This window comes from Castanea sativa, chromosome 2 (genome assembly GCF_040712315.1).
Source record: "Castanea sativa cultivar Marrone di Chiusa Pesio chromosome 2, ASM4071231v1".
Classification (NCBI taxonomy): Eukaryota; Viridiplantae; Streptophyta; class Magnoliopsida; order Fagales; family Fagaceae; genus Castanea; species Castanea sativa.
The window spans coordinates 8975280-8990563 of NC_134014.1; the positions used below are offsets into that span (position 1 = coordinate 8975280).

The 15284-nt window shown below is 36.4% G+C and overlaps 2 protein-coding genes across 2 annotated transcripts; both read left to right on the forward strand.

Annotated features, from left to right (window-relative positions):
* The first annotated feature begins 6205 nt into the window (after positions 1–6205).
* LOC142623795 (uncharacterized) lies at positions 6206–8033 on the forward strand. Its single transcript, XM_075797252.1, has 2 exons — positions 6206–7193; positions 7224–8033. The coding sequence occupies exons 1-2, from the start codon at positions 6445–6447 to the stop codon at positions 7582–7584; spliced, it is 1110 nt and encodes a 369-aa protein (XP_075653367.1). The 5' UTR covers positions 6206–6444; the 3' UTR covers positions 7585–8033.
* Positions 7659–13578, forward strand: LOC142624845 (uncharacterized). The gene is made up of 2 exons (XM_075798583.1): positions 7659–7817; positions 12970–13578. The coding sequence occupies exons 1-2, from the start codon at positions 7659–7661 to the stop codon at positions 13576–13578; spliced, it is 768 nt and encodes a 255-aa protein (XP_075654698.1).
* Positions 13579–15284: the final 1706 nt, after the last annotated feature.

Consider the following 15284-nt stretch of genomic DNA (forward strand, 5'->3'; position numbering starts at 1 on the left):
GGAAACATGTGATATTGGCAAGGATTATGGGAGCAGATCCTTATGGTGCCCAAGCAGTCTAAGGCAATTAATTGGTGGGGTTCTATATTGGATCTTAATGTACGGCCAACCCATCCTTTTCAGTCTAATTAATGATGTTGTTGGTTTGCTAAATGCGAAATTAACAACAATTTTGACTTATCAAACTAGGTAACAAAGATGCGATGTGAGTGAGAGTGGTCTTTTATGTGGTTGCTCACACCTCCTGCCAACCATTTATCTCTTCCGCATGCAGGTCCAATTTGTAGCTTGATTAACCATTTTTTTGCCTTCTGATCTTGTCCTATTATTCTGATTATTTTTTGGATGGATTTCTCCCCCTTTTTTTTTCCTAACTATAATTTTTTGATGAGTTTTGGTGCTAAGGTGAGGGGTGAGGGGCTCTAGGAACGAAATTTATTTGTCTGATCTCCCTTCTATAAAGAACCAAGATTCGACCTCTCCTCCCATACTTATTGTAATAATAATAAAAAAATTAAGCATGTAATGGATGTCTTAAGAAATTGAGTTAACAATATTTTGAAAATGAAAATAGATTAAAGGACTAAAATCACAATATTGTAAAAATTAATTAACAAACTAAAATGACAAGATTTAAACTTAATGGACTAAAATGACAATTTATAGAATTTATAGGGTGTAAATTATTTGTTTACCAATAGTTTTTTTTTTTAAGAAAAAAAACTAGTAGTTGCGGGGAGTAAGATTTAAATATTAGTATTTTTTTTTTGAGAAAGGAGAATATAAACATGCCATTAAGTTGTAATGCTTTTAATACCAATACAAATATTTAGGACCCTGTATCAATGATCGTATTATGGTTCTAACAATTTAACCAAAAAAAGCCAATAATACAATTTTTTTTTTTAATTTTTGACTTAACTTAATTACTAGTGCATTAATAAATTTTTATTGTTAATTATGGTGGCTGCTGGTTTCAATCCTAACGCAGCCCCAGTTTAATTGTAAAAAAAGGCAATGCATGAAGAAGTTTCAAACTTCGTCAATCATCATGCGTGAGAGAGCAATTATCAAATTAAGCATATTTAAACGTGTAATTTTACGCGTACGAGAGAGAGAGGGTTGTAGGGCGAAAATAGGAAATTAGCCATAACTTTCCAACTATATAATTAGTAGTTACTGTTTACAAACTATATTTTTTACTAGCATCTTGAGTCTAAGAGACTTGATTTTGGGCCTAAAAATCGAGTCTTTGAGGGTTGATTTTCATAGTCTACTCACGTCTAATGTGGCATATTTTCTACGTGGCATCTATCTGGAAATCGAGTCTCTAAGACTCGATTTATAAGCCAAAAAAAATTTAAGTCATCAGAGAACTTCTCATCTCATCAAAGAAGAAAGACAAAGAAAAAAAAACCCCCCTAGATCGCAGAAAGAGAGAAAAAAAAAATCCCAGATCACCATGGGCCGTGTGTGGGAGGGTGGGTTTCAAGTCGGCGTGGGGCGTGGGTGGCTTCAGCTCGACGTGGGGCGTGTGTGGCCGTTGGTGCTTGTGGCTAACCGTGGGTCAGGTTTAGATCGTCATCGAAGATCGCGATCAGAGTGGGTGGCCGTCAGTGATCGTGGGTGGCCGTCAGTGATCGTGGGTGAGTTTTTTTTTTTTTCTCTCTATCTTTCTTCTCTGGTGGCGGATCCGGTCTGTTTGGGTTTGGTGTTGTTGGATATTAGGTAGTGGTGGTGGTGGCGGCTGCTGTGCTGTGAGTGTGTTTTTTTTTCCGGTCTGTTTGGATTTGGTGTTGTTGGATTTTAGGTCGTGGTGGTGGTGACTGTTGTGCTGTGGGTGTTTTTTTTTTTTTTTCTCTATCTTTCTTCTCTGATTCTAATAAGATTCTGACGAGAAGGTGTAAAGGGGGATTTTGATACATTATAAATTGAGTCTTAGATACTCGATTTCCAGGTGGACGCCACGTGGAAAAAATGCCACATCAGACGGATCAGACCATAAAAAATCAACCTCAAAAACTCGATTTATAGGTCCAAAATCGAGTCTTTTAGACTCGAGATGCTAGTAAAAAATATAGTTTGTAAACAGTAACTACTAATTATATAGTTGGAAAGTTATGGCTAATTTCCTATTTTCACCGGGTTGTGGATTATTTGGGTTTGGAATAATTGAAAGTCGATATTTAAATTTGAGGCTCTCCTTCCATGCATATATATAATTTACCCAGGGTGAAACGCCAATTGTGCATCATTGAAGAAGATCTTTCATCCACTTATTTTTCTCTTTTTAAACTGTCATTTCCATTTTTCGGTAATGGAGCTTTCTTCCAACACTTTCAAAATTCAAACAATCATGATAGAGTTATCAAAGCAAAATGCATGGGCCCATGAACTCTCTGTCATTACCAGTTAGGAGCTAAAGGGATTTTTTATGCAAAATCTTTATCTTTTTTACCTGTAATTCTTCATTGTCGTCGACGATTCCATCAGTAATTTTTTTTTTTTAATGTCCTGGATTTGGATGGTTACCATAATTAAAATGTATACCTTACTAATACTTCTACCGGGCAGTCCAATATATAGCGCATGCATGACTTTTGTGTAATCTAAATGAAATAATAAGTTTAGAATACAATAATAGATATTAATGAATAATGATTATACCCTCGTCGAATACATAAGCTATTCCCCCTCCCCCCCGCCCCCTTTTTTTTATTGAGAATCTTTACCCCAAATATATGCATGGTCCAGAATATGTTTTGGCCTGTATATACCTACTTAATAAAATAATAACAATAATAATGTGAATATGTAAAGTATTTGGAATTGTGATTTTAATTAATTCTATATTTTTTTTTTTTTTTTTTTTTTGTCTAGAACTTCAGTTTCCTATATTATCAGTTTCTCAAAAAAAAAAAAAAAAAGTTTCCTAGATTATCGCATCTTTAAGCCAAGGGGAAGAAAATCTTATTATAAGTATATGCCAGCTCTAAGATGAGCAAATGGACATATCTTAGAAAGATCTTTTATATATCTATATATATAAATGTTTTTTGAGAAGTACTTTTTATTGATAAGCACATCATTTTAGATATTTCACTTGAACATATTGTATATATCAAACAATTCCATGACCGAGGCAACTATTGTATAAAGAAATGAAATCTCTTATAGCAAAGACAAGAAACAAACAAAAGGAGGAAGAAGTCTTATATATGTTGTAAATGCATTCTAAATTTCTAATTCTAACATATTGTATATGGTGACATTGAAGATTGAACATCGTATATCTTGACCTATATAGTGTATTGAACAATCAACTACTAGTTTGCCAGCTAGACGAGACTTTCACAATTCATATCAAAAGTGTGGAACCTTCATGCTTGGCTTCTTCCATCCTTTCTGTTGGGTTCTAAGACTTTAGGTTTAAATGTATTAGAATTTCAATATGTAATGTTGGCAAATCATGATCAAAACGTTTAGTCTTGTATTAGACTTGCTCAAAGTATGTTTAAGTTGTAAAGTTGGAATCGAGTGTTCTGCAGGATTAATTTACTGTGTAAATCTGTCTGGCTCGATCGATGGAAAATTAGATTCGATCAATCGAAGCTCGTGTAGATTGTTTTTTTGCAGAATTTTTCAACTCAGCCCAAGCCCGTTTTACGTGTAGGGTTTTATGTTTTGCCCTCGGTATAAAAAGGGAAACCCTAGCCACATTTTTATTGATACTCTTTATGTTGTGTGTGTGAATCTCTTGTGAGATCTAGAGGTGTTTGCCTTCACATACACTTAAGGTTATCAAGATTTAGATTAATGTCAAGAGCTTGGTAATCAATTCAGTTGTAGATTCAAGAGCTTAAAGATATACAAGCAAGAGTGTTTATGCTTGCTGGGAATTCAACAAAGTAGTAGTCTGTAGATTCGGAGCTGTCACGTGATCGTGGTAGTAAGTTTCCTACTTGAAGTAGTAATAGGATGTTAGTGGTCTAAGTCGCTATTGTGTAAATTTCAATTCTTTCATAATGGATTCAGTTTTACCTTAAGGATAGCTAGGTTAAATCCTCTCCAGGTTTTTTACCAGTTTGGTTTTCCTAGATTATCATATCATTGTGTTATTTATTTTTCTGCTGCTTTGCATGATATGTTTTCTTTATGTTAACCTAGATTTGAATAATTTACCTAAGTTAATCACTTTGCTAAATAACTAGGTTAAACAACTTGTGTTTCAAGAGGTCTAAAAACGTACACTTCATACCACAATTAATTCATGGGGGGATTTAAATTTAATAATTGTTCGTGTATGATTTATTATTGCGGCCTCCTCAATCTTGAGGTCAACTCAACCCAACAAACGAGGGTAAAGAATTTTTACACATCATTACGCACCCTTGTAGTGATGATCATTAAATAGAAGAGGCAAGGGTTGATGTTCAATTTTCCATAAAGAAGTTTTACACACATTATATTAAGTTATAGTATAATTCTATATAAAACGGGAAAAAAGAAGAGAATTTGCACGCAAGAGCATTCTCATTAAGGGTGCTAAAAATGCTAAATGCTATTTTTTAGCATTTTTAGCACCTCAAATCATAAAAACACACATCCATCAAATAGTTTAAATCCTAAAACATTTAGCGCGAAGCTACAATGGGCTTGTATCAATACAAGTCCACTGTAGCTGAATTGTAAAAAAAAAAGGTTTTTTATTCATCACCAACGAATCTATTTCCATTTCTATTTCTCTTTCCTATCACTCCTCTCTTCCCTCTTCTCTCTTCTCTGTCCCATGGTTTGGCATGGTTCGATGGTCAGGGTCGTGGTTTGATGGGTTTGGGTCCTATTGGATAGTCCGATGGTCGTGGGTGGTGGCGATGATGGTTCGATGGCCGGCGATTGTGGTCCAATGGGCATGGGTCATGGGTCCGACAATCCAATGGTTGTGGTGGATGTTTGGCGTAGATCATGGGTCATCGATCTACTGGTTTTGCATGTGTGTGATGGGTTTTGGTTCATCAATCTAGTTTTGCTTCCTATGGGTTTTGGTTCACCGATTTGTTGGTGGCGGCGATGGAGGTTTTTTTTTTTTTTTTTTTGCTGTGGTTTGTGGTAGTGTGGTTTTGGTTCGGCGTGGGTCGTGGGTCATCAATCCTGGGTTTGTGTGTGTGATGGGTTTTGGTTGTTTGCTAGTTGTTTTTGTGGTGGTTGGTTGTGATTTTGGTGGATGGTTGTAGTTGTAGTGGTGGGTTGTGGTTGCTACAATGGAGGTTATGCCAAGTGGAGCAGTGGAGGAGAGGGTTGGCTGGTTGCTATAGTTTTTTGTGTGAATGATTTATTATTATTTTAATGAGTAGTTTATATTATTTAAATGAAATAGTAAAAAATATAGAAATTTTGATATTTGATGTATTTTAAAGTGGGGTGGTATAATCAATAAAGTAAGTTTTCGAAGTACTAAATGTTAAAAATTTAAAAATTCTTGATAAACCAATTTGAATGCTAAATAATTTACCAGTAAAGGTAGAATCTTTAAATGCAGCTCCAACCAAAAAGAAAAAGAAAAGAAAGAAGCACCAAATATAGGATCATATATATGATGCTATACTACTACCTAACACATATAGGAACATAATAATATTCCAGTTCCACCCAACTTATTAGATTAAATTATTAAACCGAATTCTGAAATTTTGTTTGAATTTCAATAATCTTCCAAGTTTCAAAAAAAGAAAATTTATCCAGCCTACGAAGGACCCAACATTTGTTTCCAAATACTATATTATAAAATGAGAGATGATCCAGCGGGTAGCAGTTCTACCCATGTTGAACGCACAAATTAATCTATCTAGCAGTAACATGGACATAAAGCTACACCAAACTGGTCAGGCTCTCGCTTCCCTGCTTGAAAGGCTTGGGTTCGAGTCCTGCCAACGGCCTTTCGTTGGTAGACATCCTTAGTGAGGGGTGTTCTCAGCAATGAGGTGACCCTCACACGCGAAACAAATAATCAAAAAACCGCGGCGCCCTGTCCGGGGGTTTAATACAACCATAAGCGCCCCCATTTTTGTTTACCAAAAAAAAAAAAAAAAAAAAGCTACACCAAACTGACCAACATCAACATGCCTTGCCTGTCCAAAAAAACACTACAGGGCACAGGCAGGCAAAACATGGAGCCCGCCAGTATGACACTAAAAGCTATCCAAACGCAACCTTAGTCAAAGAAAAAAAACGTAAACCAAAAATTTGTTTTTGAAAGTACGGAACAAATCAAAACGGTGTAGTTTGGCAGAAAGGAGGGAGAAAGAGATCCCAAACGCAGTGCACAGCTTTTGGCCTTGGGGGTTTCGGAATCTTGCTCATTCACTCACAGGCCACACCGGAGGTTTTCTTCTGAAATGAACTCATACAGTAGGTGAGTTTTTCTTCCAGCACTGCTTACATAACATGTTGAATTTTCTCTATAAAACAATTCACCATGGGAGTTATTGTAGCCTTAGAGCCCCCAGAAATTATAAAACCCTCACATTGTTAACATTAAGATACATTTCAAACACTTCAAATCAACCCTCATTCACAGTCTCATACCTCATAAACACATGTGGGTTCTCACGGGAAGGTGCTATATCAGCCTCCAAAAGTGTTAAGTTTGAAACCCCAGATAAAGCAGACTTGGTCATTAGCTTTTTCAAGCACCATGGTTTCTCACAAACCCAAATCTCAAGCATCATCAGAAGATACCCTCCACTGCTGCTATCAAATCCTCAAAAGATCCTTTTGCCCAAATTGGAGTTTTTCCAATCCAAAGGCTTCACAAGCTCTGACATTGTTATGATCTTAACTAGAAGTCCAAACTTATTGAAACGAAGCTTGAAAAACCAAATAATCCCTTCTTTTGACTTCTTTAAGAATTTGCTTGGAACTGATGAAAAAACTGTCATTGCTGTTAGACGTTTCTCCGGTATTCTTGGCGAAAAAGTTGACACTCGTGTAGTTACTAATGTCAATCTTCTGAGAGAAAATGGAGTTCGTGAATCAGGTATATGTACCTTAATTACAAATTGGCCGAGAGTTATTACAACAAATCAAGTTCGATTCAAAGAGATTGTAGAGGAAGTCAAGGAAATGGGAATCAATCCTCTTAGGAGAAGTTTTGTTCAGGCTGTTTTAGCAATTAGGGGAATGAATAAATCCACATGGGAGAGGAAGGTCAACGCTTATAAGAGATGGGGTTTGTCTGAGGATGAGATTCTTGTAGCTTTTGCAAAGAACCCCAGCTGTTTCCGGGCATCTGAGGATAAGATTATGAGGGTGATGGATTTTTTGGTCAACAAGATGGGTTTGGAGGCTTCCCTTATTGTCAAACGCCCTACACTTATCACTTTTAGCTTGGAGAAGCGACTTATTCCAAGGGCTTCGGCGATTCAATTTTTGCAGTCTAAAGGTTTGGTTAAGAAGAATTTTTACTTGCCTACGGTGTTTGAGTATGTGGAGGAGTTGTTTCTGCGGAGGTACGTGTTGTCTAATAAGGAGGAAGCTTCTGAGTTGTTGCAGTTATACAAGGAAAAAATGGATTTTCCAGAATGAGTAGTGAGCATATGATGATAAATATGAGCCAACGAATGAGATGAAGCAGTTGTGGAGTGCTCATATTGTGCGTAATGTTTCACTTGTTGAGTGAGTTACTTGATCCAATTACACTCTTTGGTATTGAAACTTTCTCCAAATCAGATCCAAAATTGGAACTCGTCCAAATTCCAAACTGTTGGTATAGGCCTAGTGCTTGTTTCACTGAGCTTGGAAAAGTGAATCCTCACAAGGTTTGGTTAGGCTAATGTTTATTGTTTTTCTTATTTGTTGAGCTAGTTATCTTTTTGGGGATCCTGAAAAGCAGTTTCTAGAAAGCTGGGAACTGTAACAATGAAGCTTCCTAGCTGTTGAAACTATCTTGATGCTAGGGGAAATTTATAAGAGGGAGAGATCAGTAGATGCAGCAGCTATTGTAAAATGTTATGCAATGGAACAGAATTGCATTATGGGTCCACGATTGTGTGGTGTTACTTGATCCCATTGGTTCAAAATTGCTTTATTTCTTGTCCAAGAGTGCTACTAATCATTTTTGTTTTCATGATTGATGCTTGGGTTTAAACTTGAAAGCGTGTCAAACCCTTCATGTATCAACATCATTCTAAAGAGTTGGACCCTTTAATATAGTGTCCGATTGACATCCTCTTATTTTTGCCAGAATATTTTATTAAATCCATTTTTTAGCAACAAATGAACTAGCCTAAAAAAAATTAGGATAAACTTTCTCTGTGTGTATAAATATATCTCTTTCTTTTTACTTTTTTTGTTTTTGTTTTTGTTGTTGTTGTTGTTGTTTGGTGAGCTACTCATCCCTTTGAGGATCCTGAAAAGTAGTTTCTATAGAAAGTTGGAAACTGAAGTGAGGTAGAATTCAGCGGATGCAGCAGCTATTGTAAAATGTCTTGCTTCCCCATTTGTGTGGTGTTACTTGATCCCATTGTTTCAGAACTTATTTTATTTCTTGTCTAAGACTACTAATCATTTTTGTTTGCATGATTGAAGCTTGGGTTAAAACTTAAAACACTGACAAACCCATCATAGATCATACTACATATATATCATCCTCATGGGAAAACAGTTTATTTCTTGCTCATTTGTTCTGTATTTTTTTTTTTTTTTTTGCTCATTTGTTCTGTATTTACTACAATTGTGCTAGTAATCTTGCGTTAATCTAGTAGATGTTCAATGTCTAAGTGAGGGTTCAATTCAGCTATCTGTATCACTTCTATGCTAAATGAAAGCTGCTGTGGGGTCTTGCACATGGTGTGGAATCTCCTCAATGAGCCGACCTTTTGTTTAGCTAAATGAAAGCTGATTTTTCCTCCTTTTTAGCATCAATCAAATAGACAGTTAAGCAACAACATTTGTTTAAAGAATGCTAAATAAAACCTACACATATAGATACAGAGGTCAATCTTGAACATGTCTAAGTCATCAATGTACCAGTTTTGTTAATAAACACACATTTGTTGTTAATAAACATACACCTTTGTTATTTTTATTATTAACCATTTACATTTCAAAATTCTCGTTTTGGCCATTCATATTTGATTGTGTAGCTCATTTTGTCATTTGGTGACCCTTGACACTATATAAGTTATCATAAAGTCTTAATTTTTTTTTTTTTGAGAAACAATAAAGTCTTAATTGATAACACTTATATGATACTTAATAGTTAAAATACTATTAGAAATAGAATTGAATGGGTGATATATCTTAATGACATTTATTTGTCATCTAACATTTAAATTAAAAGGGAAAGGTTAACGGATACTTTAAGGTTATTGATTTAAAAAATATTAGAAATTTTTTATGGAAAAGAAATAAAATAATTGAGGACTTTTTATATTTTCATGAAAGTTGTATCAAAACTTTTCTAAAAATGGTTATTAGATCCCAAATAAAATTTCATATAAAAAGGATTAGAGGGCCAATATAAAAATGAGGGCAAATTACAACTTCTCCATCTGTGGTTTAGCCAAAATTTAAGTTGCCTACACAGGTGGGCCGAAATTTAAATTGCTTACTTGTGATTTAAAATTTGACACTTTATCCACCTGATATTAACTCAGTTAGATTTCCTTAACCCAACTTTGTTAAAAACAAGGCTTAACATGAAATTTTGCTTCACTTTTATGTTTCTCTTCTCCAAAAACACAAAAAACATACAAATACAAGATCAAATAAGATAAAAAAGAATCCAGCAAACTACTTACATTTCAAATAAGATAAAAAATAATCATGGGAGTGCAAATCACGGGTAGATAATTTAAATATCAATCAAACTTCAGGTGGGTAAAGTGTTAAACTTTAAATCACATATAGGTAATATATATTTCAATCAAACTATAGGCGTGTAAGTTGTAATTTGCCCAAAAATAAAATATGAAATGTCAAGATACTTTTTAGGGGTCAAAGTTTCAAACATAAAAACCAACCTCCACCCTTAGAGGTTATTCTTTAGTAAGGGGAAAAAAAAGTTTTTAAAAGTACAAAAGAAATCAAAACGGTGCAGTTAGGCAGAAAGGAGGGAGAAAGAGATCCCAAACACAGGGCACAGCTTTTGGCCGGCCAAAATTGGAAATTAATATTAATTTCCAAAAAATATAATTAGTAGGCATTGTTAAAAAACTATATTTTTTACTAACATCTCGAGTCTGTTAGAATTGATTTTGGGCCTAAAAATCGAGTCTTTGAGGGTCGATTTTCATGGTCTGATCCCATCTGATGTGGCATTTTTTCCACGTGGCGTCTACCTGAAAATTGAGTCTTAAAGACTCGATTTATAAGCCAAAAAAAATTCATACTCCAACAAAAACGCTATCCAAGACCAATTTTCAAACAAAATCCAAATCAAAAAAATACCCATAGATGACCCAAACCCCAGCTTTCAAACCCAAATAAAAAATAAAAAATCACCAAATCTTTGTCACCCAAAAAAAAACCCAATCCCTAAACCAACCAAGACCTGAAAAAGGAGGAGAACGATTAGTGGTGTTTTCGGTGTGATTAGTTACCGGTGGTTGCAGAGGTCGTGGGTCTCATTCCCTCATTACTAAGAAAACTCTCTCTTCCATGGCTGTGGAGCACCAAAGCTAGTGTCTGTAGCACCCGATCGGAGCCTTTAGTGAGGAACTAGCAGCAGTAGTGGTGAGGAAAAGCTCGAAAATTTCTAGACAATTGTTTGGTGCATTTTCAAACCCAATGCGCTACGTGGGTCTGGCGCGATGGTGCGGTAGTGGCGTGGTCTGGCTGGATCGAGTTCTGGGTCGCTTGGCTTGGAGTGGACCTACGAGTGTTGGTGCTTGTGGAACTAAAGATCTGAGTCCGGAGAAGGGTTTAGGGTTTTGGAGGAAAAACTCGCCGCAAATTTCGCCTACAGTTGCGGCTTGCCGGTGATCTTCATCTTCGAAAGCTAGATTCGCCCATTTAGAGAGAGAGAGAGAGAGAGAGAGAGAGAGAGAGAGAGAGAGAGAGAGAGAGAGAGAGAGAGAGAGAGAGAAGGTGTTTGAGTTTGTGTGTGTGACAGTGAAGAACAAGAACTCAACTGGGTTTTTTTTTTTCGTATCCTCTGCTTGTGGCTTCTGGTTTTTTTTTTTTCCGTATAAGTGTGTATGTGGCTTGTAAGATAAATCAAGCTTCGTATTGTCTAGATATAAATCGAGTCTCTAAGACTCGATTTTCAGATGGACACCACGTGGAAAAAATGCCAACTCAGACTTGATCAGAACATGAAAATTGACCCTCAAAGACTCGATTTTTAGGCCCAAAATCGACACTTTTAAACTCGAGATGTTTGAAAAAAATATATATATAGTTTTCTAAGTTGTAACAGTAACTATTAATTATATTGTTTAGAAATTAATGTTAATTTCCAATTTTGGCCCTTTTGGCCTGGGGGGTTTCGGAATCTTGCTCATTCACTCACAGGCCACAGTTTTTCTTCTGAAACAAGGCCAAAATGGGCAATTAGCCATAATTGCTCAAGAATATAGTTAGTAGTTATTGTTTCGTAAGTAAATATACTACTAACATCTCAACTCTTAGAGAGTCGATTTTGGAGGCCAAAATCGAGTCTTTGAGACTCGATTTTCATGGTCTATCACGTCTGATGTGGCATTTTATCCACGTGGTGTCTACCTGGAAATCGAGTCTTTAAGACTCGACTTCCATGTTATATCTCTCCCCTTTCTTCTTTTTTTTTTTTTTCCTGTTCTTCGTGTCTCTCTCCTTACTACCACTCCATCGTCTACTTCTTTCTTCCTCCACTAATCTGCTCAAGCCCAGCCGGACCCACGTCGCGACCCAAGCCGCTGCGCAACCCAGGCAGCCGCGTGCCCAGGTCGTGAGACCCAAGCAGCGCGCCCAGGTCGCGCGACCCAGGCAACGCGCCCAGGTCGCGTGACCCAGGCAGCGCGACCCAGGCCACCGCGCGCCTAGGTCGCGAGACCCAGGCCGCGCGCCCAGGTCGCGCGACCTAGGTGGTCTTGCTCGCCTTTGTTTTTTTTTTTTTTTTTTTTTTGGTGGTGGGTTTTGCTCAGTGATTATCTTCTACAAACCCACGGTGGATGGTGGATTTTGATGTGGGATAGGCAAAATGTGGATTTTGTTGGTTATTATGAATTTCTGGGAATGGATGGACTTAGAGCAAAATTTTTTTTGGCTTGTAAATCGAGTCTCAGAGACTCGATTTTCAAGTAGACTCCACGTGGAAAAAATGCCACATCAGACCATGAAAATCGAGTCTTTTAGACTCGATTTTGGCCCCAAAATCGACTCTCTTACACTCGAGATGCTAGTAAGAAATATAGTTTGTAAACAGTAACTACTAATTATAATGTTTAAAAAATATTGCTAATTTCCCATTTTGGCCAACAAACTCATACAGTAGGTGAGTTTTTCTTCCAGTGCTGCTTGTATAACATGTTGAATTTTCTCTATAAAACAATTTACCATGGGAGTTATTGTACCCTTAGATCCTCCAGAAATTATAAAACCCTCCCATTTTTAACATTAAGATACATTTCAAACACTTCAAATCAACCCTCATTCACAGTATAATACCTCATAAACACATGTGGGTTCTCACGGGAAGGTGCTATATCAGCCTCCAAAAGTGTAAACTTTGAAACCCCAGATAAAGCAGACTTGGTCATTAGTTTTTTCAAGCACCATGGTTTCTCACAAACCCAAATCTCAAGCATCATCAGAAGATACCCTCCACTGCTGCTATCAAATCCTCAAAAGACCCTTTTGCCCAAATTGGAGTTTTTCCAATCCAAAGGCTGTACAAGCTCTGACATTGTTATGATCTTAAATAGAAATCCAAAATTATTGAAACGAAGCTTGAAAAACCAAATAATCCCTTCTTTTGACTTCTTTTAGAATTTGCTTGGAACTGATGAAAAAACTGTCATTGCTGTTAGACGTTTCTCGGGTATTCTTGTCGAAAAAGTTGACATTACTAATGTCAATCTTCTGAGAGAAAATGGAGTTCGTGAATCAGGTATATGTACCTTAATTACAAATTGGCCAAGAGTCATTACAACAAAACAAGTTCGATTCAAAGAGATTGTAGAGGAAGTCAAGGAAATGGGAATCAATCCTCTGAGGAGGAGTTTTGTTCGGGCTGTTTTAGCGATTAGGGGAATGAATAAATCCACATGGGAGAGGAATGTCAACGCTTATAAGAGATGGGGTTTGTCTGAGGATGAGATTCTTGTAGCTTTTGCAAAGAACCCCTGCTGTTTCCGAGCATCTGAGGATAAGATTATGAGGGTGATGGATTTTTTGGTCAACAAGATTGGTTTGGAGGCTTTCGTTATTGTCCAATGCCCTACACTTACTAGTTTGAGTTTGGAGAAGCGACTTATTCCAAGGGCTTCGGTGATTCAATTTTTGCAGTCTAAAGGATTGGTTAGGAAGAATTTTTGTCTTGCCTACGGCGTTTCAGTATGTGGAGGAGTTGTTTCTGCAGAGGTTTGTGTTGCCTAATAAGGAGGAAGCTTCTGGGTTGTTGCAGTTATACAAAGAAAAAATGGATTTTCCAGAATGACTAGTGAGCATATGATGATAAATATGAGCCAACTAATGAGATGAAGCAGTTGTGGAGTGCTCATATTGGGTGTAATGTTTCACTTGTTAAGTGAGTTACTTGATCCAATTACACTCTTTGGTATTGAAACTTTCTCCAAATCAGATCCAAAATTAAAACTGGTCCAATTTCCAAACTATTGGTATAGGCCTAGTGCTTGTTTCACTGAGGTTGGAGAAGTGAATCATCACAAGGTTTGGTTGTTGAGCTAGTTACCTTTTTGAGGATCCTGAAAAGTTGTTTCTAGAAAGCTGGGAACTGTAACAATGAAGCTTCCTAGCTGTTGAAACTATCTTGATGCTAGGGGAAATTTATAAGAGGGAGAGATCAGTAGATGCAGCAGCTATTGTAAAATGTTATTCGACGGAACAGAATTGCATTATGGGTCCTCAATTGTGTGGTGTTACTTGATCCCATTGTTTCAAAATTGCCTTATTTCTTGTCCAAGAGTGCTACTAATCATTTTTGTTTTCATGATTGATGCTTGGGTTTAAACTTGAAAGCTTGTCAAACCCTACATGTATCAACATCATGCTAAAACAGTTTATTCTTTCTCAGTTGCTTTATCTTTAATAACTAGGTCTTACTAGAGAAAGTAGAGTTGGACCCTTTAATATTGTGTCCGATTGACATCCTCTTATTTTTGCAAAAATATTTTATTAAATCCATTTTTTAGCAAGAAATAAACTAGCATCAAAAAGAAAATTTTAAAATAAGCTTTCTCTGAGTGTGTGTGTGTGTATGTATAATATATCTTCGTTTTTTGTTTTTGTTGTTGTTGTTGTTGTTTGGTGAGCTACTCAACCCTTTGAGGATCCTGAAAAGTAGTTTCTTTGGAAAGTTGGGAACCGAAGTGAGGTAGCTCCCCGGCTGTTGAAGCTATCTTGATGCGAGGGGAAATTTGTAAGAGGTAGAATTCAGTGGATGCAGCAACTATTGTAAAATGTCTTGCTTCCCCATTTGTGTGGTGTTACTTGATCCCATTGTTTCAGAACTTGCTTTATTTCTTGTCCAAGACTACTAATCATTTTTGTTTGCATGATTGAATCTTGGGGTTAAAACTTAAAACACTGACAAACCCATCATAGATCATACTATATATATATCATCCTCATGGGAAAACAGTTTATTTCTTGCTCATTTGTTCAGTATTTTTTTTTGCTCATTTGTTCTGTATTTACTACAATTGTGCAAGTAATCTTGCGTAAATCTAGTAGATGCTCAGTGGTCTAAGTGAGATTGGTGGTTCAGTTCAGCTATCTGTATCACTTCTATGCTAAATGAAAGCTGCTGTGGGGTCTTGCACATGGTGTGGAATCTCCTCAATGAGCCGACCTTTTCTATGCTAAATGAAAGCTGATTTTTCCTCCTTTTTAGCATCAATCAAATAGAGAGTTAAGCAACAACATTTGTTTAAAGAATGCTAAATAAAACTACAAATATAGATACAGAGGTCGATCTTGAACATGTCTAAGTCATCGATGAACCAGTTTTGTTAATTAACACACATATTTGTTGTTAATAGACATACACCTTTGTTATTTTTATTATAACCATTCACATTTCAAAATTCTTGTTTTGGCCATTCATATTTGATTTTGTAGCT

Bases quoted from the DNA above. Each gene is read 5' to 3' on its own strand.
- LOC142624845 (XM_075798583.1), top strand. From the start codon at position 7,659: ATGTTTCACTTGTTGAGTGAGTTACTTGATCCAATTACACTCTTTGGT. The intron at 7,818-12,969 runs GTTTGGTTAGGC...GACTTCTTTTAG, and splicing joins GAAAAGTGAATCCTCACAAG to AATTTGCTTGGAACTGATGA.
- LOC142623795 (XM_075797252.1), top strand. From the start codon at position 6,445: ATGTTGAATTTTCTCTATAAAACAATTCACCATGGGAGTTATTGTAGC. The intron at 7,194-7,223 runs ATGGGAGAGGAA...CGCTTATAAGAG, and splicing joins AGGGGAATGAATAAATCCAC to ATGGGGTTTGTCTGAGGATG.